General features: G+C 43.4%; 1 protein-coding gene across 8 annotated transcripts in view; it reads left to right on the top strand.

The window, feature by feature from the left end:
• The first annotated feature begins 845 nt into the window (after positions 1–845).
• Positions 846–20,863, top strand: part of PALM2AKAP2 (PALM2 and AKAP2 fusion) — a 285,217-nt gene continuing 265,199 nt past the window's right edge. For 7 of the 8 annotated variants that reach the window (XM_051642428.1, XM_051642427.1, XM_051642426.1 and 4 more), the window contains exon 1: positions 846–1,319. In XM_051642428.1, the coding sequence (XP_051498388.1) occupies positions 1,275–1,319 (45 nt within the window). In that variant the 5' untranslated portion in view covers positions 846–1,274. The remainder of the gene's footprint in view (positions 1,320–20,863) is intronic. The other variant, XM_051642422.1, reaches the window with a different exon arrangement.

The following is a 20,863-nucleotide window of genomic DNA, read 5'->3' as shown; positions in this document are numbered from 1 at the left end:
TGCCCTGCCCTCCAGCTGTGCCTTCCCCGGCTCAGGGACATCCCTGTGCTCCTCCCTGCAGCAGCAGCAGCATCCAGGCTGGGAGAGAGCAGGAGGCTTCTTTGCACTTTATGAGGAGAAAAAAAAAAAAATAATAAAAAAGCAGATGGGAGATCACTGGGAAAAAAACAACAACAACAACAACGATGTGAGGAGGTTGCAAGCACATCCCAAGCTACACTTGCAATCACGGGTACCCTCACGCTGTAGGCTCAGGCCACCTTCCCTCCTCCACCTGCCTCCTTCCCTACCCCTAACACACCTGGGTTCTGCAGTCAGGGCTGTTTTCACCTACAGCTCGGCCACTGCCGAGCGTCTGGGGCTAATGAAGCGCTTCAAGGTGCGGCGCACGTGCCGGCTGCACGGACACCGTCCCCCTCCCCGCTCCGCTCCCGCACACGCTCCTCACCGCCGCTCCCAGGGGCTGCCCCGCAGCAGCCCTGCCTCGGCGAGCAGCTGTGCTGTGCTCCCATGCTCTCTCCCTCTCCTTTCCCTTGGCTTTTTTTTCCGTTCGGGCTGCCGGCGCTGCCTTGCCGCAGCTCCCGCCGCCCTGCCCTCCCCCCGCTGCGCTCTTCCCTAAGGACAACGCCGTGGGCACAGCCGCCTGCACCCCCTTGCTGCATCCCTCCAAGCATCCCTCCAAGCATCATCCCTCCAAGCTCTCCGGGTTGCTCTGCACGATGCCGGGCTCCCGCGGTTGACCCAGCGCCCCATAGGAGGAGCAAATGAGCTGAGACGTCAAGGCAAAAAATTACAGCCATGCGAGCTATCCCTGCGCTCAGCTGCTGGGAGAGTGCATACATGGCTTGTGTGACAGCAGCAGCGCACAGAAGCAGCAATGAAATGCAGTTAGCAATACAGCTGGGAGACAGGCAGCGAGGCAGGCACCGGGCCAGCAACTAAAATGATCCTACCGTGAGCCAGCCTGCAGCGCTTCCAAAAGTGTCTGACTACTACACAGGAGCTCGGCTTTCTTTGCAATTACTCCAGCTCCCCCCCGGGTGACTGCAGTGCGTCCTCTGTTTTGGTTCTGTTTGCCTTTTTTCGTTGCTGGTTGTTTCTAGGGTGTTTGTTGTTTGTTTTCGTTTTGTTTTTGTGGTTTTTTTTTCTTGGTTGTTTTGGTGGTTTTTTTTGGTAGTAGTTTTTTATTGGTTTTTTTTATTATTATTATTATTATTTTATTTTTCTATTTTCACCCCCACCCGCCCCTCTCTCCCGTGTCCTTGCTCTTCAGGATGGCGGAAGCAGAGTTGCACAAGGAGAGGCTCCAAGCCATAGCAGTAAGTAATCCTCATTTTACTTGGCTCCTTTGACCGTTTCTGCGGGTTGTGGAGGGATGGGAGGATTCTGACCAGGGTGGCTGGGAAACACCCGGTAGAGCCTGGCTTTCCTGAAAGTTGTGCGTGGAGTTCTCCGTTCGGGAAACGAGTGGTTAAAAGTCTGCTTTGCAAGATTTTGGCGGAGAAAGAGGGCTCTGAGGAAGAGCGTTGAGCTGACACGTGCAGAAAGAAAAATGTGAATGCACAGTGGCATGCTTAAAAGATTGATGATGGAGAAGAAAAGAAGGAAGGAGTAAGTGGGGAGGAGGGGAGATTGCGGGAGAAAATCAGTAGTCTGCTGAAAAGATATTTTCTCACAGTGGGAGCTTTAGCTTAGCTGATTAAGAAAAGTGATCTGCTGCAGGGGGGGCTGTTACTGCAGAAAATAATTGTGATATTACTAATTTTTAAGACAATCAAATACAAACACTGCATTGTCAAAATCATGTAATTATTTGATCTACTAGTTAAACTGTCAACTCAGCTCCATAGCTAAGCACATGCTTCCAGACAAATTCCCTGGGAGCTGCATCCTGCTAGAGGTAAAGTCTAGGCAGGATTTTGCCCCGTTTTAGTTAAAACTTTTGTTTCCACGTTTAGTTCTGTGATTGGGAGCCAGCCCTGGGCTCTGCTGGCGCAGACCTCAGAGGGAGGTGCGCAGTGACACCCGGTGAGGCTGGGGCCTGGGTGTATAAAAACCAGGCAGACAGAAATTGCCAGCTCATCTTCTAGCACGGCACAGGCAGTGTGTCAAAAGGCCTGTGTTTCTGTGGGCACTGCCGGTCTGCCAGCCCCAGACAGCCTGCCCTTGTTCGAGGGACACCCAGCTCTTCTTCCCCATGGCGGAGATGCTGGTGCAGCTGTGCTGGTCCCGGTCGGATGGCACGGGCCGTGCCGGGGGCCTCACACCTGGAGGTCTGAAAGGATATGACAGAAGAGGGCAGAGCCCACATGGGTTTTACTTTCCCTTCCCTGCTTCCCCTAGTGATCAACAGATGCTACGTTTTACTGTAGCCAGCAGAGATTGCAGATATCCTTTGTAGTAAGAATGGCTGCTGCTGCTGCCACTGCTGCTGCTGCTCCAAGCTGTTTTATTTAAGTCTGTTATTCAGCTAATACATCCATGGAGATTTTAAATAACCAGATGTAAAACAAATAGATTGGTGTTTGTTGTTTTTTCTTTTCTCTCTGGAGCATTTCCTGAAAAAGAGCAAATGGTATCATTTGATATGGGAGGGGATATTGTAACCGTTAAATTTCCAAGCCGTGGAAAGTAGATGCATATTTCTAAGCTGGTTCACAGTTTTCTGTCAGCATAGACATTGCCAAATCTCCAAATGGAAACACTGGGAATGCTTCCCCGGAGGCAACCCTCACCACTGCCTCTGGTTTGGGAGTCCCACACAGCAGAACAGTATACTGCAGAGCTTCTCCACGCATTGCTGCTGTTCAGAGCTCTGAAAAACTTCTGCCTCTACATTTCAAAAGAAAAATGTTTACATTATTGCTGCTTCTTTTGACCACTACATAACAGAAAACCCAGAGACACCTATTTCCACTGCATATGATGTGCTTAAATCTTTCACCCGAGTGCTCCAGGTTCTCTGCTTCTTGATGCTCTGCATTTCAGACCAGTGAGGTCATTATGGATGCAAAATTTTCACCTGGTGTATTGCAGCTTTTTACAGTAGGTTTATGGTGGCATTAGAAAAGACCTTGAGAATCTGCATCTTAATTTCCGCTATGTATTTCCTTTTTTATTTCTATTTCTGGCAACAAACAAAAGATAAGTTTACTGATGTAAGCAGTGAATTAGATTGCAAGAGTTTTACTTCACCATCAAAAAACCTCAGCCTTATTTCAAGCTTGAATGTGAGTCGTTGAACTGATTTACTTGCTTACTCACTCTGCAGAGCAACAGGTTTTCCATATAAGCACGTTAGGTCACTTTTCTCCTGTGCTTAGACTGCTGGAAATGTTTGTCAGCATGCAGAGACATTTATTTCTAGTGTAAAAAGTATTTGCTCCATCAGGACGAGAGACATGCACAGTTGGCCTTTCTCTACTTCCACTAGTTAGCTAGAGTAAGGTCAGGCCTCAAAAGTTTTATCACCTTTCTTAGAAGAAGAAAAAGGTGGCATTTTGGTTAAGCTCCATATTCCCTCTGTTTTAACATGCTGTAGTATCTCACTCAGATGAGCAGAAGTTTACACCAGCTCTCTTCAGTAAAGCTGGTGGAATGCTAGTCGTATAGAAGGAAAACCATTTGTCTTTGGGACTTCCACAGGCTGTTGCCTTTATGTTCACACTTGCTTCCATAGTCACCATGGCAAATGAGCTTGCCAGGAAGACAGAGAGAGGGAATTTTAAGTGTGCATCACATGCAAATATTAATATTTGCACCAGAAGATTGCAGAAGGGTTTGATTTTTTACATTGTTGCTCTGACTAATCAAAGGTTTAATAAATGCCTGTGTGGCACGGAGGCAAGTGTCATGGGAAGAGGGGAAAAAGGGACCTACCTGTTACAACATTAACCTAAACCTTGGTGAACATGAGTTAGCCACTTGTTTTGCCAGCAGCAAGTACTCAGCCTCTCTGTGCATTCATGTTCCATCTGTAAACTGAATAATGGACTTTGCTCTTGTCTCATAGAGCTGTTAAGAATGCATGCAAGATTGAGGACAACTTGTATGCTATAAACAAATCTTTAAAAAATAGAATCTGTGATTCTAAAAAAAAAAGAAGCTTTAAATGGGTATGTTTTCAATACTACTGAACATGCTTAAGCTGGGATTTTCAGATCTTTCTGAAGTTCCTAAAATGCACAAATTGACTATAGAAAGAGTCAGAGTGCTATGGCAGTCTGGTTTCAGAAGCAGGGAGATGTGAGACAGCTACTAAAAAGTGGAACTCAGTTCTCTGCTCAGGGAGAAAACATAACTCTGTCCTGGGGAGGCCCTGTGATGGACAGGAGAGATAGTTTTTCTGATCCTTCCTTGAGCAGAGGTCGCATCACATCTCCCTACTTGGGTACCCTGTGTGCTGCAGTCAGATGCTGGTAAATCCTTCTGTCAGGACACACTACTCTGAACATCTGTTTGAGCCTGGCCCTAAATCCCCACAGAACCACTGCCCTAGTGCCCACAGAGTCAAGCAGTGCACCCTCTGAATGCTGCAAGAGTGCCCTGCAGGAGGCAAGCAAGTGGTTAAAAGGTGAGGTTAGAAGCCTCTGTCTGAGCTTGTTCCTATAACACAGTTCAGTGCTTTCATCTGCTATTTTCCTGGAGAGGGTGGGGTGGGTAACATTTTGAGTGGCAAAGCAAGCGTATTTAGGGCTTTAAAAAAATATGTCTGCTGTGAGTTGCTCAGAAGTCTGGAATGCAAATAGTCCTGAAGGAAGCAGGCTTGGTGGCCAGGGACAGGTGATCTGAGTTAATTTATCAAGTTTTGGATAAATAAACTGTGTGGCTCCACAATTTATTATGTGACTCCCCCCCCTTCTCTCTAGCTGCAGAGATGGCCACCAGATAGTGATCCAACACAGACAAGCTTTTACAAAATGTAAATGTATTTTGTCACTTAGCTAGCAGTCATAAAGCTGGGAAGTGGGGGCATTGAATCTGTGTTGGTGCATCTCAGGTGCAAATGCAGTGAATATGTGTCATGCACATGTCAGGTGAAATAAAGGCAGTCATCAGGGGACAGCACAGAGGAGAAATCATCCACTAGAGCAACAACCAGCACAGGAGCTGGAGGTTTTCAGGTTAAGGAGACATCCAGCTTACAGATGGAAGTGGGAAGCTATTTAAATGTACTGGTTTCATGGCAAGTGAAAACAACAGTAATTATGGTTACTGCTTACCAGTGCCCAGCTCTGAGAGCCTGTAGCTCAGTGAAGCATTAAAGAAGAGTTATTATTTACTCTGAGCAGCCATGTCAAAGATAGCTCCTGTTGAACAAGACCATTCTTGCTTTTTCCATAGATAATGAATTTGTTGATCTGAATCTAACATTACTTAAATGTCATCAGGTGTTTGACTTACTATCGTAGGACATTGTTGTTTAAAAATAGACTCCTCTATCTGCGGGGTCTGTCAGACTAAGGATTGGCTAACAGACAGGTGTCAAAAAGTTGCTGTTAGTGGGCGAGACTGCTGAACACAGCCTTCTATGTCAGGAGAAAAGGCAGGGAAGAGCATACAGGAAGCAGCTTTTCAAGGCTGGACAGTGTTAGTACTTCCATGTAGATGAAAAATCAGATTGGTAGTGTGCAAGTAGCAAAGAGCAGTGGAGGAGTAAATATGATGGCAAAAAAACAGCCCTGCAGAACAAGTTGGGCTCTTTGATAAATAGGATCCTTCATTTAAAGAAGTCCTTCCCACTTATATTCAGCTGGTATTACAACAGGACAGTGCAGGATTGTGCATCCAGATATAACGGAGTTCTGGACCTGCACCTCAGAAGAGGGCTCTGCAGTGGGAGCAGTGCTGCCTTCCATGAGGGACTACAACTACTGTGGCAGACAATTGCCCAGGGATGACAAGGACACAAGGTTATTTTCACACCAGTTAACTCTATTCCACGTGAGGTTTTACAGTCCTTCCAAAAGGGAAGCAGTGCATATATGTTTACATGTTGCATTGCACTCATTTTTCAACAAATCTATGAGAACAGTGATCCAATTACCATTTGGAAAGATAGTACCAATATAGTTGTATCACAGCTGCTGGTAACCCAGGCATTCTACGTTTCTGGGTTGGACACTCAGCAACTGCAGTGAGCATCATGTGGTGTTCATACATTTCAGAAAATTTATTATCATAAAAGCCGTTCTTTCTCCTCTACTTCCCCTGCTCCCCCCCAATTCACCTGTTGTCTGTTGCCCCACAGAATTAATACTCATCACTAGTAGATCTTGTGCCCAAGGTCATTTTACTGTAACACTTCTCCACAATTTTTCGGAGTCCTTCCAGAGAACATTGTTCATGCTAACTAGAATCTTTGGTGCTGGGGATCACGAAGAAATACCTGGTAAATTCTTTTAATCAACAGTTTACCATTGCTGTGAGGACTTGATATACTAGTTGATATACTAGTTGCCTATGCCTTCATTTAGGAAGTAATGTTTTTGTCCTTAAAGTTAAGCACATAATCAAATCTGCCCGAATTTAATTGTTTGCAGATCTAAAGCCTGCAGAAAAAAAAAGGGCAACTAGAGATGGAAAAACTAAGCAGGTGAGGACTTTTCTGCTTGGAAGGCTGATGAATGAAAATAATCTACAGAAGCCTACAAGGTCATAAGTGTTGCAGATTGAGGATAAGGAAATACTACTCACACTTTTTTGTCACAAGAATTAGTAGGCATCTAAGGTGTATAGCAGTTGTGGACAAAACAGATCCAAGGAGAGATTCTTTCTAAAATGAGTTGTTAAGCTGTAGAGCTTCTCTCTCCAGGATGTGGTGGTTACTCAAATTGTTCCTGGGCTTGAGGAGAACCCAGGCTTGCTCATGGAAGTGGAATCCATTAATGATTTTCTCATTAAAGATAATTAATTTTTGAGTTGCAAATTACTAGAGGCTGGCAGAGAGGGTTTACGTGTATTTGTCATGCTCCTGAGGTCTTTTGCTTTAGGCAGAGTGCTAGACTGAGGCATAGGCTAGATGATCTGACTCAGTGTGGCCATCCTGTGTACTCAGACTCATTCCTGGAGTAACTGTGTCTTTAAGGGCTTTCACAAGTTTCAGCACTAGAGAAAGCTCCCCTCACAGCTAATTGTGAATCTCATTTTAATATTGCTGCTACACAGTTTAATCAATTTCATTCCCATTTTTCCCTCACTGTTCATTTTGCAATTGTATTCACTGTTCTGATTAATCACAGCTGTTCCTCTGCCATCTTGTTCCTCGGCAGTCCTAACATTCAAGTACCCCTAATAGATCATCCTCCTGTTGCTGTCCTCCTTTTATATTCTGAAGATAAAAAACTTAAGGGCTAGTGAAACCTTAAGAGCCTTCCAGAGTGAGGTAGACCTGGTGGGGTTAGAAATAATATGTATCCTGCTGTAAGTATTCCCAGGAATGGGTGTATTTACTAGAGATTATCACAAAACTGAATCTAAATGAGATCAATATTGTGGACACAGTATGAACCCCTGAGGTTCCTGTGAACCTGTGTGGAAATCAGCCATGGGAGAGGAAATGTCATGTTTGCATTTGCTGTAAAGGATTGGAAGAGGCTTCCCTGCACACAATTGCAGTCTTCCCCGGACTGCAGCAATATCATGAGTCAGCTTTGTGGCAGACCTTGCACAGAGAAACCTGTGCGAGCACAGTTGTATCTTGTCTTGACTTCTGGAGCATATAAAACACTGGGAGTTGATGCACAGTGTAAGAAATATTACAGCCTCTGCCCATTCTAATTCAAAAGCCAAAGAAAAGTCCCTAAAGTGTCTGAAAATCAAAATTACCATCTCGGTTTTTGTCTGTGTTGTTGCTCTAGGAACGTGTACATGACAGCAAGAGAAGCGGAAACATGATCAAAAAATACTGCTGTCAAGGTATCAGTGAAAACTAGGAACAAATAGAAACCAGAAACCAGCTTGCTCTTGAAAAATTTCTAGACAGTCTCCAGACTTACCCAAATTGAACTGTGTAAATTTAGAATTGTTTCCACAGCACATTCCTAGCCCTTAACACATCACCAACATCTCTTGAGCACAGACAAGGAGCTGAGATACTGGATTTCATTTTGTGCCTTTCAAATTAAGTTTTGCAAAAGAAGTTGAAAATTGGTGAAAAGTTTTTTTCTGATTTTGTTGTTCCTATTAAGTCTCTGGTAAAATAGATGAGTTGTGAAATATTTACATTGTTTTAAACTGTTGAACAGCTGTAGACTGGAGTGTAACTTTAAGGACAGATGTTGTACACTGTGGTAGGAGTGGAGTGGGTGTCCATGTGAAGTCAGAGGTGAGACTTTGATATTTCCATGCCATGCTAAAAGTTATTAACAGCTGAGTAGCTGAGATGAGGGTGGGATGGGGCTGACAGGGGGTGCACTGTGATGCTCAGGCTCTCCCTGAGCACTCTTGCTCTTCCAGTACAAATGCTCTTCCTGCTGTACAAATGCTGCTTTAGTCTTGTCCAGAAATAAGTGTACTCTTTCATCAGCTGAGTCCTTACAAAGTACAGTCACCAGCAAGATGATGGGTCTGCAGAGTGTAGTTAGGAAAGCACTGGACTGTGCATGTGTAGTAAATTATGAGGACTCACAGCAGTAATATTTAGCTTCTGAGCCTTTTTCTGACTGTGTCCTGAGACACTTTGCAAAGGTTTCAGAATATTTGTTTATTGATAAGGGAAATGAATCTCCCATAAGGGGTTGATTTGCTTATATGACCAGCAAACCCTGCAGAGCCATGAATTAAATGCCATGCTTCCTTAGTTACGTAGGGTGGTGTAGAAATGTGATCTTAAACCTTTCCCTCTCTTGAATGAGCATGTGTTGAGCCCTGTGTGCTGAGGCACTGTTGGGACCGAGGATGCCTTTCAAGACCAGGACTTGGGAGTGCAGGGATGCTTCATCTGCCTCTTGTCCTAATTTCCCTTTTCTGTTGCGAATTTTGATCTGAGAAAGCCACATGCTTGCAAGGGTTAACGTCGTCTGACAAGTCCAATGGCAGTGAAATGAGTATAGCCTTTTGGCAATTGCACACCAGACCTCTGTAACTCTTGACACACAGATGCTTTTTGTTACTTAGCTGACTTGCAGTGAGGTTAGACACTGGAGGCGTGTAAAGCTTTCTTCCTCTTCGCCAGTAAAAACAAATGCTCTCTGCACACACTGAAAAAGGCCAACCACCAAAGCAGTTTAGGGAGCTCTTTTTGGAAGGAGACAGACCTGCTCTCATCTGTGAGCTGCTGCCCTTCCCAGGCGGCGCAGAGCTCAGGTTGTTGATTTAGGCAGTGCTCTGGTTATTTTAATTGGAACTGCCAATATAATTTGTCAGGATCCGCAGACAACAGTCAGCAGGGTGGGGCTCAGCCCTTCTGCAATGCCTAATAATAGCAGTCTCAACTAGATGAAGATTTGGGACAGCAGAGGCGTGCTCATAGTTAAAAAAAAACAAAACAAGACATTCCTTGAAAGAAAGCCCTCAGCTTAGCAGCAAAGGGCAAAATAAAAGGTGCTTTCCAGTCTTTTGAGGACATGACAGTTTCAGCTCTTGTGCTTCAGCCATGTTCCTCTGCCGTGCAGAGTTACAAGAAGCGCTGCAGCAGCAGGAGATAACCTGGGCAGGTAATGGCTCAGCAGACCCCATTAAGAGGCTGAAAACTGCGGACACAAATTAGAACCCGGATTGCCGTGTAATTTATTGCTGGGGGAGGAGGAGCTGAGCAACCGGGAGGGCTGCTGCAGCCACACCAGTGTCTTCCTGGCAGCAGCAGCAGCAGGAGCAGCAGCAGCAGCAGCAGCAGGAGCAGGAGGCAGCCCGGGGCTGAGGTGGCTGGGGAGGGTCCGGGCAGCGGTGCGGGTGTCCCTGGGCTTTCCCAGGGGGAAAAGGGTGGGAGTACAGAGGCACATAAACACACACACTTGTTGTTAGCCTGCGGAGCAGGTCTGTGCTGTCAGGTCCTTTGGAAAAGCTCCCACTGACATCCATGGGTTTTTGAAGGATGCCTAGTCATCCAACTGTTTCCCGTTTGGAGCGTGCAGCAAGCGTTTGGCATCCAAGGTGTCACTAAATTGCAGCATAGGGGACTGGATTATCTCATATGCTGGCTTTGGTACAAAATTACTATCTTGAATGTGTTGGCAAGTTCTGGCAGCTCTGTGCACATCGTGTAGTATTTGGGACTTAATCCCTTATCTATTTTTTAATTCCTGCCTACATTGACATAAAAAGTAAGGCTCAGTTGTTAATAATGTATTTATTTTTAATAAACATAAGCATATACAAGCACTTGCTGCACTCTAGAGACTCAGGCTGCAGCAGAAGGCTGATAAATTTCCCGACATTTTCAGCTGCATTTTTAAGACCACTCCTTGTGGTAGTGGTATCTGCTGAATTAGGAATGTACATAAACTTACCCCAGTGTCATAGGGAGCTTAATAAATTGTGCTGGTTAAGGAAGTAACTTCTAGTCAGCCAGGGGGAAAAAAAGCAACACTCCAGTTTTTAATAAATGAAATAAAGAATAATAAAAACATAAGTTCTTCAATAACTCTGTCCCTGCATCAGTAAGACAGTGAGAAATACCAGTTTCTTGTGCTAAATGTGTACCTGTTATTGCTGAAGTTTTAAAAAGTGCAAAATTTACACTGTAATGCATATAGTATATCTGAAACTCATCTGTGAAATACAGACCTATTCATACATATCATGCTTTTCATTATCAGCATTCTGATCTCCTAAGGAAAAATAATAAAATTTAAGTGGATTACAGATATATTTTTCCTTATGTGTGGCATTGTATATGATGCACTGCAAAGTTTTGGATGAAATTGATTGGAAGGTTTCCAATATAGAGAACTGTTTACATTAACGATGAGGTTTTTTCCTGGGCTTTTAAAAGAGTGTAATAATTCATAATTAAGGAGACAAGTTGTCTTTTAAAGATTATTCCACTGCAGAGAAGGAGGAGGTGAAGTGCTGCTGAACTGGAAAGAGCTGGTGGGTGTTTCCTGCTACAACTCTGCCCCAGATTTCAGGGTGTTGAGAAGAATTCCCCTCTTAATTTGGCCCCTGTCCCTCAGGAGAGTGCTGCACCATCCTTCCTTGCCTGAGAACTTGCAGCCCATTAAGGCAGTTCTGAAAAGCATATATAAGGAAGCAGGACTGGTATTTTGGTGGTTCATGTAGCTACAGCTCCAGTTTCTGCTTCATGTTGGTCTGTGACTTTATAGGGCAAGCCATCATCCTTGTTTAGATACGTAGGAGAATGAAACAGTCTTTGGTCTCTGTTAACTTTGAAAACACATCTTCCTTGGTGAAATAAATACAATTTACATTGTTTTGGAGAACACTGACCATGTGATTGTGGGCAAGTCATAGGTGGCTGGTTGCAAGGTGGTTAAGGTCCAAAAAGATCAAGTGGCCCCACATTGTCACTGTCTGCATGGCTTGGAGAGTGGTTTAACTAAGCTCCATCCATGTGTCCCTGAAGGCAGAAGTGGTACCAGGCTGTGTGCTTTCACAAGCTGCTGTGACACTGGGGATGGCACTGACTGTGAAGCCACACCTGCAGGGCTTGTTGCATGGGTCATCCTTTTGGCTGCAAGTAGCACACCGAGCTGACAGAGGTTTCAGTGAGAAGAAGGTAGACATGGTTTCTCACTGGTGTTGTGTTGGTGTCTAGGTGAAGCTAATGGCTGCAAAAGTAGCTGGAGAACTGAAGCAAGAAATTTATATATACTAGCAATCATCTCTCACTGTGGAAACCTGTGGCAATGAGCATCCAGCCTGGGTCTGACCTTGTTCCAGTTCCAGACAGCATTTCATGATCATGCAGCAGATAATGCAGCACAGACACTGAATCTGTAGCCTGGGCTTCACTGGAAGGGACTGTGAACACACAGGAATCACAGAATCACAGAATGTTTGGGGTTGGAAGCAACCTCCGAGTCCAATCCCCCTGCCAGAGCAGGACCAAAACTAGGGCAGATCTCTCAAAAAGGCATCTACATAGATCTTGAAAGTTTCCAGAGAAGGAGAATTTTAAATGGTGCTGACAGATTACTAGCCCTTTTCACATGCTTTCTTCATAACAAATTAAGGATTCTTAACACCTAGTAGTCACCAATTGCTGGATAGCAGTTTTGAAGAAAATGTGACAGGATTATAGTGGATAGTCCAGTGAACATTACTCAGCAATGTCATCTATTGTGGTAAAGGCAAATAGGCTGGTATATAGAGTTGGGAATGCTGCCTATAAAACACATGAAATCATGCCATGGTCAGACCTGTGCTGCATGTTACTCTCCAGGAAAGGCATGGGCCAAATACAGGAGAGCCAGGCACGATCTCAAGTGGAGGAAAATTACTTCTGAGGGAAAACAGAACAAGTCAGATTTGTCTGGCCTAGAGGAGAAAACACTGAGGTTTAGCTGATCTTTGTTTAAGGGTAGTATTTTCACTTGTGCTTAGATGTTGCTTGTTCACCTGGCGATAAATTGGTTATGTACGAAGGGTTCTTCTGCAGCCAGTCAGGTTTTTTTGCAATGCCAAGCACAATGCTTCCCTGAGACTGAGCAGCTGACATACGAAGTCTTGGAGACTCAGAAGAACAGTTCAATCCAACCACAGTGAAAGAAGTTTGAAGCTGGGTTGGTTTACTTTGCATTTTGGATAGGCTAAGTGTGTGCATAGTCACTCACTGGAATTCAGTTATGTTGGGTAACATGACCATGTCTGAGTATATAAAATTACTCTTTTGTTGGATTTAGACCACCAGGCCATATTGTCTTCTCCCACAATAGGACCCTCCAAGCTAACAGGAATTTTGCTGCTAGTTTCAGGGGGGAGCAGGAACAGACCCATACTATGCCTGTAAGTGTTAACACTATTTGTGACTCTTTATCATCATAAAAAGCACTAGATGTGTGCCAGATCACATGTCTAAATCAGACTTTCCGGGACAACCAGTTATAAGCCTGAGGGTAAATACAGAAAGTGAGATTTGCCATTCCTCTAAGCTTGAGTGGTGCATGTTTTTTTCACTTGTCACATGCTCTTATCAGTAGCTCAGAGGCACAGTTAGAAAGTGGCCTAACTTACTGAAAGTTCAAACTCTAATGTAAAAGAATAACTAGACTTCAAATTCCACATGTTCTCATTCACCTACAGGAGACAGCTAGTTTTGAGAACCCAAGTCTCTTAAAAGCTGCTACTCTGACTTCTTGTGTGTTATCAGGTGTCCAGATATTTAATAATCTTTGCTGGAATAAACTTCCCATGCTTTACCTGCACTTTGCAAGGAGGTGCTTTTTCAGTTGAATAGTAGGATCTTCCTTTCAACAGAAGGTTTTTCTCTTGCTAGAAATGCTACCAACAGGGAAAAACAAAAACAAACACACAAACAAAAAACCAACCAGACAAACAAAAAACCCACACTCACACAAAAGGAAAAAAAAAAAAAACACACCAAAAAAAAGCCCCAAACAGCCTTATTTGCTTAATGAGATGAAGTGGGAACAAGAAGAGGTATTTTTGGCTCCAGAGTAATCATAAAAACATAGAATCATAGAACCATAGAACCATCAAGGTTGGTAAAGACCTTCAAGATCATCAAGTCCAAGCATCCACCTACAACCCCTAACCACTAAACCATCTTATGAAACAACATGTGTACTTCTTTTTTGAACACCTCCAGGGATGGTGCCTCCACCAGCTCCCTGGGCAGCCAGTTCCAATGCCTTGCCACTTGATCTGTGAAGAGGTTGCAGTGTTGGTGGACAAGGGTAGAGCAACTGATGTCATTTACCTGGAATTGTGCAGAGCTTTCAACACTGTCCTGTGTGACATCCTGGTCTCTAAATTGGAAAGATATGTAATTGATGGATGGACCACTCAGTGGATAAGGAGTTGTCTGGACAGTCACACTCAAGGAGTTGTGGTCAACTGCTCGATGTCCAGAGGGAAGCCTGTGACAAGTGGTGTTCCTCAGGACTCAGTACGTGCACCGGTGCTGTTTAACATCTTTGTTGGACATGTGGCATTGAGTGGATCCTCAGCAAGTTTGCTGACAACATTAAGTTGCGTGGTGCAGTGAACACACTGGAGGGAAGGAATGCCATTCAGAAGGACCTTGACGGGCTTGAGAAGTGGGCCCATGCCAACCTCATGAAGTTCCAAGTGCAAGGTCCTGCACCTGGGTCAGGGCAATCCCAAGTACAATTACAGGCTGGAGGAGAATGGATTGAGAACAGGCCTGAGGAGAAGGATTTAGGGGTGTTTGTTGATGAGAAGCTCAGTATGATCTGGCAGTGTCCACTTGCTGCCCCAAAAGCCCACCATGTCCTGGGCTGCATCAGAAGAAGCATGGGCAGCAGGTCAGTGGAGGTGATTCTCCCCCTCTACTCTGCTCTCGTAAGACCTGCCGCGCTGTGTCCAGTTCTGGACCCTCCAACATAAGAAGGACATGGAGCTCCTAAAGCAAGTCCAGAGAAGGGTCACAAAGATGATCAGAGGGTTGGAGCACCTTTCCTATGAAGACAGGCTGAGAGAGCTGAGGCTGTTCAGCCTGGGGAAAAGAAGGCTCTGAGGAGTCATTACAGCACCTTCAACTACCTGAAGGGGCTACAGGAAGGATGGGGAGATACTTTTTACCATGGTGTGTAGTGATAGGATGAGGGGTAATGGCTTTAAACTGGAAGAGGGGAGATTTAGGTTGGACATTAGAAGTTCTTCGCTGTAAGGGTGGTTCAACACTAGAACAGGTTGCCTAGAGGAGCTGTGGGTGCCCTGTCCCTGGGAGTGTTCAGGGCCAGGTTGGATGGGACTTGGAGCAACTTGGTGTAATGGGAGGCATCCCTGCCCTTGCAGGAGGGTTGGAACTAGATGATCTTGAAAGTCCCTTCCAACCCAAGCCATTCTGGTATTCTGTGATTTTATGATGAAATTTACCCCTGTTTAGACCAATTTTGCACCCTTTAAGCAAAAGAAAAAAAACTGTTTTGGCTAATTCAGAATTGTCAAGAGTGGTTTTGGTTGGTCCAAGTTTTATTTTTCACTCTGAAGTGCATCACTTTCTAAAAAGTGACTGTGTAAATGGCATTCAGTGATTCAAGTTGTAGTGTCTTTCAAAGGTTACTATAGTATATTTCATCCATTCCGAAGTGTTGGAAATGTATTCCTTGGCAAAGAGGCACTGAAAGAATAATTACAATAATTTAAGGCATTTCTGCACCATACAGTAAAGTACCTACATCTGTACAAAGGTGCACATCTGGCTTTTGGGTCTGCTAGGTATCCAGAATAAGTCCTCGTTGTGGCAAATCACATGTGCATTGAAATGGACATACAAGAGACATCAAAGACAATGGAAGCAAGCTAATAACTTTGCTTGAAGTTCAGCGCAGAGCAGACAGGATGAGCACAGCTGCTTCTGCACAGTGCTGTCGTGTATGGTGTCCATTAACTCCCCATCTGACTCAAAAATATGTGCCAAAGGGCCGTAGTCAGTAAACCCAGCATGAAGTCTAAACTTCTGTTTCAGAAAGGAAGCGATGCAGTTGTTTATTATTCTCTTTAGTGTCCTTATTCAGACATTTTTTTCCAAGCAACCATTATCCAAACTTTTTTATTTTTTTTTCAGTTGTGCTGATGAGGACTAACTGTCTTCTCACTTCTTTTCGGGCTGCATGTGTAAGAGCAAAACTGTCAGCAGTATCCACTAAATCTCAACATTCATAATGGTAGATTTTCAAAGCCTGCATTTTCCAGAAAACAAGTTGTAGTGTGATGCTTCATATATCCAGAATACCTCTTGTATTGATGTGAAAGACATTGTGAAACTTAAGCATATCTGATTTTTGAACCTGCTAGAGATCCAAAGCAAATCTACATTGTGACAAATCAAGTATGTATTGAAACACTTCAGTCTGAAGACTCAGAACATTTTAGAGGTGAAAAATAGTTTTTTTCCTAGGGCAGCTGACCAGTTTAACAGGTGGCAAATTGAAGAACAGTATTAACTTGAGGATAGGGGAAAATTGCACCTACTTACCCTTTTAACAGTGATCACATCATTTGTCTTTATGCTTTTAAAATTCAATCAATCAAAAGTCATTTGTTTTTCTCCCGTGAAACACAGATAAAAGGAAGGAGGGAAACCAAATCTATTCAGTAGTAAGCAATACAGGACATACCATTGGACACCACAGCATTGGTCATGAAAAAAAAAACACAAACAAAAAATAACCCACCCAAACCCCCATATGATAGATTTAGAGTAGGTTTTGTCACTGAATCACCCTGTAGGATTGTTCGTGCCGTGTAAACTTCTGTCCCCATCCTTACCTACAACATGTGGATTGTGATACTTATTGTTGCACAGGAACAATGTGAAAACCATCCAAAACAACTCTGAAAGGGGCTTAGAAAATGTTACATCTGGCACAAGTGCTTCCCAGGGCTTTACTGTTCTGTCTCCAGCAGCTGATAAAAATTGATCCTACAAACAAGGCAAAGGAAGCACCAATATGCACCTTCTCAGTGGTTTCAGGGTAGCTTTCTTTATGAGTTGGCAATGAAGATGGTGAATCTCTTTTATTGATTACTGGCATTAGAGCAGCACCAGCTGAGGTCTATGCCCTCTTGTGCCAACTCAAGAGCAAACACGTGCCCAGCGTCAGCCTCCAACAGAGCAGAGACCAGGGAAGATCAGAAATGACCACAGAAAAGCTGAAATCATTTGCCCAAGGACATTCAGTGAGCTGAACCACATTGGTACCTCTTTCGACTGCGACATTGGTGGGCTACACTTTGAACCCCCACTTTTCATGTCCATATTAACTGCTCTGGTCAAAGATTCCCACCCTGTGCTGAAACTCACTGAGCTGCTTCTGTTACAAGTGCAGAAGGACCTTAGGTTGAGCACAGGTGCCTCGTCCTGCGTGCCTTCTTCCCTGCAGGATGCTTTGACCCTTTGGTGGCCTGAAGTCCCTACCACCTCCAAAAGCCCTTCCAGCAATACCTTCAGCAGAGTGCCTTCTATAGAGCTTCACACATGTTGGTTTGCTGGCATCAACAGACCATCATTATTATTAGACCAACATGGGCTTCTGTGCTGCTGCTCAGCAGTACTGGCTGTATTCTGTGACTACAGTGTGTGCAATCAATTAACCCATCGATTTAATTTTATTGCCTTCCTGCATGTGAGCAGCATTACCAATAACACACTTGCAGAAATCCTTCAGACATGCCTCAGCACCAAAATTTGCATTGGATGTCTGCCTGCTGGCTCCAGGACAGCGACGTCTGAAGCCAGAGAAGTAACCTGGATCCTGCCCTGCTAACCTAGTGGTTCCTCCTTTTGCTTGTGTTCATGGTAACTGTTGACGATTGCCTCATCTAATTTGGAGGGTCTAGGGGTAGGTTTTGTTAGTACCTATGCAATGAGCAACCAAGTTTAGAAGCTGATGGGCCATCCAGACAGAATATCTAGTACAGCATTGCTCCCTGTGAATACCCTCTTTAGTTCTAGGGAAGCAAAACAAGAACGTCCCTGCACAGTCTAGAAACAACCTAAGAAATAAATAGATTCAATTTCCTTCTCTGCAGCCACAGCACCTCTGGTGCTGTTTTAGTTCACAGACACACCCAAAGATCCTGTGGCTGTGCATGTAACAACCCTAAGGAAGAAAAAATCGTTTAGGCTGTGAGTAAAGAATGGCTTTAGGAAGGAGAAGCATAAATGGAAATACTTTCAAATGTACAGAATGATTGTGTCCAAGTCATTACAAATCACATAACTGTGGCATGTATTTTCAAAACCATAGCAAAGGAATGGATAATTTTTGCCTCTGCCTTTCAAGCTGTGATCTTGGACAGGTGGTAGGAAATTCTGAGGTTTTTAAGGCTGTTAAGATTTAGAGAGGAAAACAAAAAAGGTGAAAGTGTTGGTGCCAGCTTCCTAGCATGCCTCTAGAAGGAAGAGAGCCTTTTTCCACCACTGACAGTTACCAGGACTGTCAGCCAGCTCGTTGCTCAACAAAGATGCATCATCATGACAAGCATCATATTTTATTAGTATGCATATCTTCTCTGAATGTCAGTTGTTCAGCACAGGACTGCAAGAAAGATCCTTATGGCAGACTTTGATTTGGCCAAAGTTGCATAAAATGGATCGGAAATGAATTTTTTTTTTCTTCTATTTTTCTTTACATTATTGAGGGTTTCTTCTAAATGGGATAGAAGTATTATGGCATTCTCACTGATTGCTCCATGTAGGCCAAGATATGCTGTTAAGAGCTTAGAAAAGAATTTCTAAACCTTCTCCCTTTTTAATGAATCCATGCAGATTTAATTTTTGGTCTCTACTTGACATATCATTATTAAACACCAGCGCTTAAACTATTTGTGGGTGTGACTGAACTTATGTTTGTTTCACTGTCGAACTAACTTAATCAGATTGGTTTTTTAACTTTCTTCTTTGCCTCTGACATTAGTGTGACTTTGAACTAAGCAATGTAGTGATGCTCCAGCATGGCAACTGGCCTTAGTGGGGACTAGTAAAGTCATCTCTTGCAGGTATTGCCTGATGGCTCCAGCTTATTGGAGGTTGTTGTATTTGAGTGTCAGTCCGGGCCCAGCTTGATGTGGCGTAGAAAACACTGGGTAACAATGTACGTGGTGAAAAGATACTTTACTGTGGAAAAATCCATTGTTCAGCACCATGCTGTCTTTAAGGGGTTTCTCCTTCCCCTTGATAAGAACCCCAAGGAGCTTGCACCATGGCTGTTTCATCCTCAGTGTGCATGTACTTACTCATTTTTACTATCACTCCTTACTGTTTGTCAGGCTTCTTTTCTTTCTCCACAACCAACCTAGCTTACAGTTTTTTCTGCAGAATGCAAACTCTTGACAGTATTTGCAGAAGATGTCAGCATGCAGCATGAAAGAGGAAAGATACATCCTTAAAAATTCAGACTCTGTTGTGCCATCACCACCCCGCCCTTACCATTTCTGTAAGAAATAATTATATTTTCATAATATACCTCAAAATGTAGTTAACATGTCTACAATAAACTCCTGGTGGGTGGATCCCATCTGTTTGCCACACTATAAGAAAGCATTTTGGAAACTCATCCTTACATTCTATCCAGGCTCCTCATTTCTTTGTCCTATTTGATGTCTGTCTATGCAAATGCCAAGAATGAAATTCAGCTCTTTTCCCAAGTCTTTCACTCAGAACTTAACCTTCATGTTTCTCTTCTCAGTGCTTAAAACTCTGTCCTTCATTTTTCCTTTCAAAGATGGTAAGTAAGATATGTTATTTTCAAACTTACATGGCAATAACTGTTTTTTTTTTCCCCTGTAATCGAGTCTCTTCAGACCACTCAGCTTCTGAAGAATCAACTACAAGATACACTTTAGTTAAGAACCCTCCATAGCAGTTACCAACTACATCTTTTCTTCTATCATGCTTTAGAGGAAATTATTCCAGAGGGAAATTCTTGGCAAACTCACTTTTATAAATACTGCTTAAATTTGTTCATCGTTACAGAACCTGAGGAGGGAGGAGAAACTTTGCAGAAACTACTGTTTTCTTCACATTTACATTGCAAACCAATGCAAGTGAATTGTGGAAAGGCTATGGACATTTAAAAAAGAAAACCATGCAGGTCTGAGCAAAGGTTAAGTTTTAATTTGCTTTCAGTCACTTCTTTGGCAACTTTATTCCTTTAAACTTACCATCCTTGTTTCCTGATGACAGTGTGTTACTGACATCAGCTCGAGGTGATGGCAAAGATATTACCAATTTAGAAAATAAACTGTCATCTAGTGGAAATGATCTGCATTTGACAGTTTGATACACACCAAAGTGCCCACCTGGAGCTGTGTAGTCATGACATTACCAGTCCTTGGATCAAAAGGGATCACAAAGACCCTTCAGTGCAGTAGAAGAGGGATGTTCATCCTTGCCCATTTCCACAGAAGGGTATGATTACGTGTTGGATCCATAATGAAGAGGAGATTTGTAAAATACAGATAATAATAAAAAAACCCAAGACTTTACATACTTTTAAAAGTTCTTTTCCACAGCTGGATTATACTTTTACCTTTCCCCTGCATTTATAAGGACTCGTAACTTTTTTTATATGAAAGCTGAGATTTCCGTGTAGTTGCATAACTCTATACCTAAGGTTTTCAGAAAAATAAGAGATGTTGTGAAAGTTGCTATAAAATCACAAGAGCTAGCAAAACAGAGGTAGCCAAAATGTTGTTTGATATGTCTCCTGTGTGTAGCCCACAGTGACATTCAAGACTTTTGCTAGCTGATCTGCTTCTAGGAAGGAGAGGTTTAGTTTAGTATCAGAAACTTGCGTTTTGAGATTTAAACTGAGAACAGATGCAAAGTTAAGACTGAGAGCTGCAGCTACAATTGACAAAAGATTTCCTTCATGGAAATTGTGAAAGTAAGTCTAATTTTAAAAATTAGCAGTGCCCTGTTAAGCTAATATGCTTGCACTCTGTTCCCTGCTCCCATTTACCATCTCATAGTAAGTTGAATGCACTCTTCTCTCTCCAAGTATTGATTTAGCATAGCAAAGTATGACCTTGCTTGCACTCTGACTTGGAAAACAGCTGTTGTGTACCACATTGCATTCAACACTCTTTACAGGGTTCTGCAGGGACATATCAAAATAAGGAAGAACTGAAGAAATAATGGTTTCCTACAACAAATCAGGTTGCTTTGTGTAGGCATGGAGCTAACCCAGAAATAATTAGCATCTTTCTGGCCTGGTGCAGGGAGAATTTGCTCTTTCCTAATGGAGCACAG

The sequence above is a fragment of the Apus apus genome, chromosome Z (assembly GCF_020740795.1).
Source record: "Apus apus isolate bApuApu2 chromosome Z, bApuApu2.pri.cur, whole genome shotgun sequence".
In the NCBI taxonomy this organism is placed as follows: Eukaryota; Metazoa; Chordata; class Aves; order Apodiformes; family Apodidae; genus Apus; species Apus apus.
The sequence above is the reverse complement of the archived record's forward strand: the minus strand, read 5'-3'. Positions and strand labels throughout refer to the sequence as shown.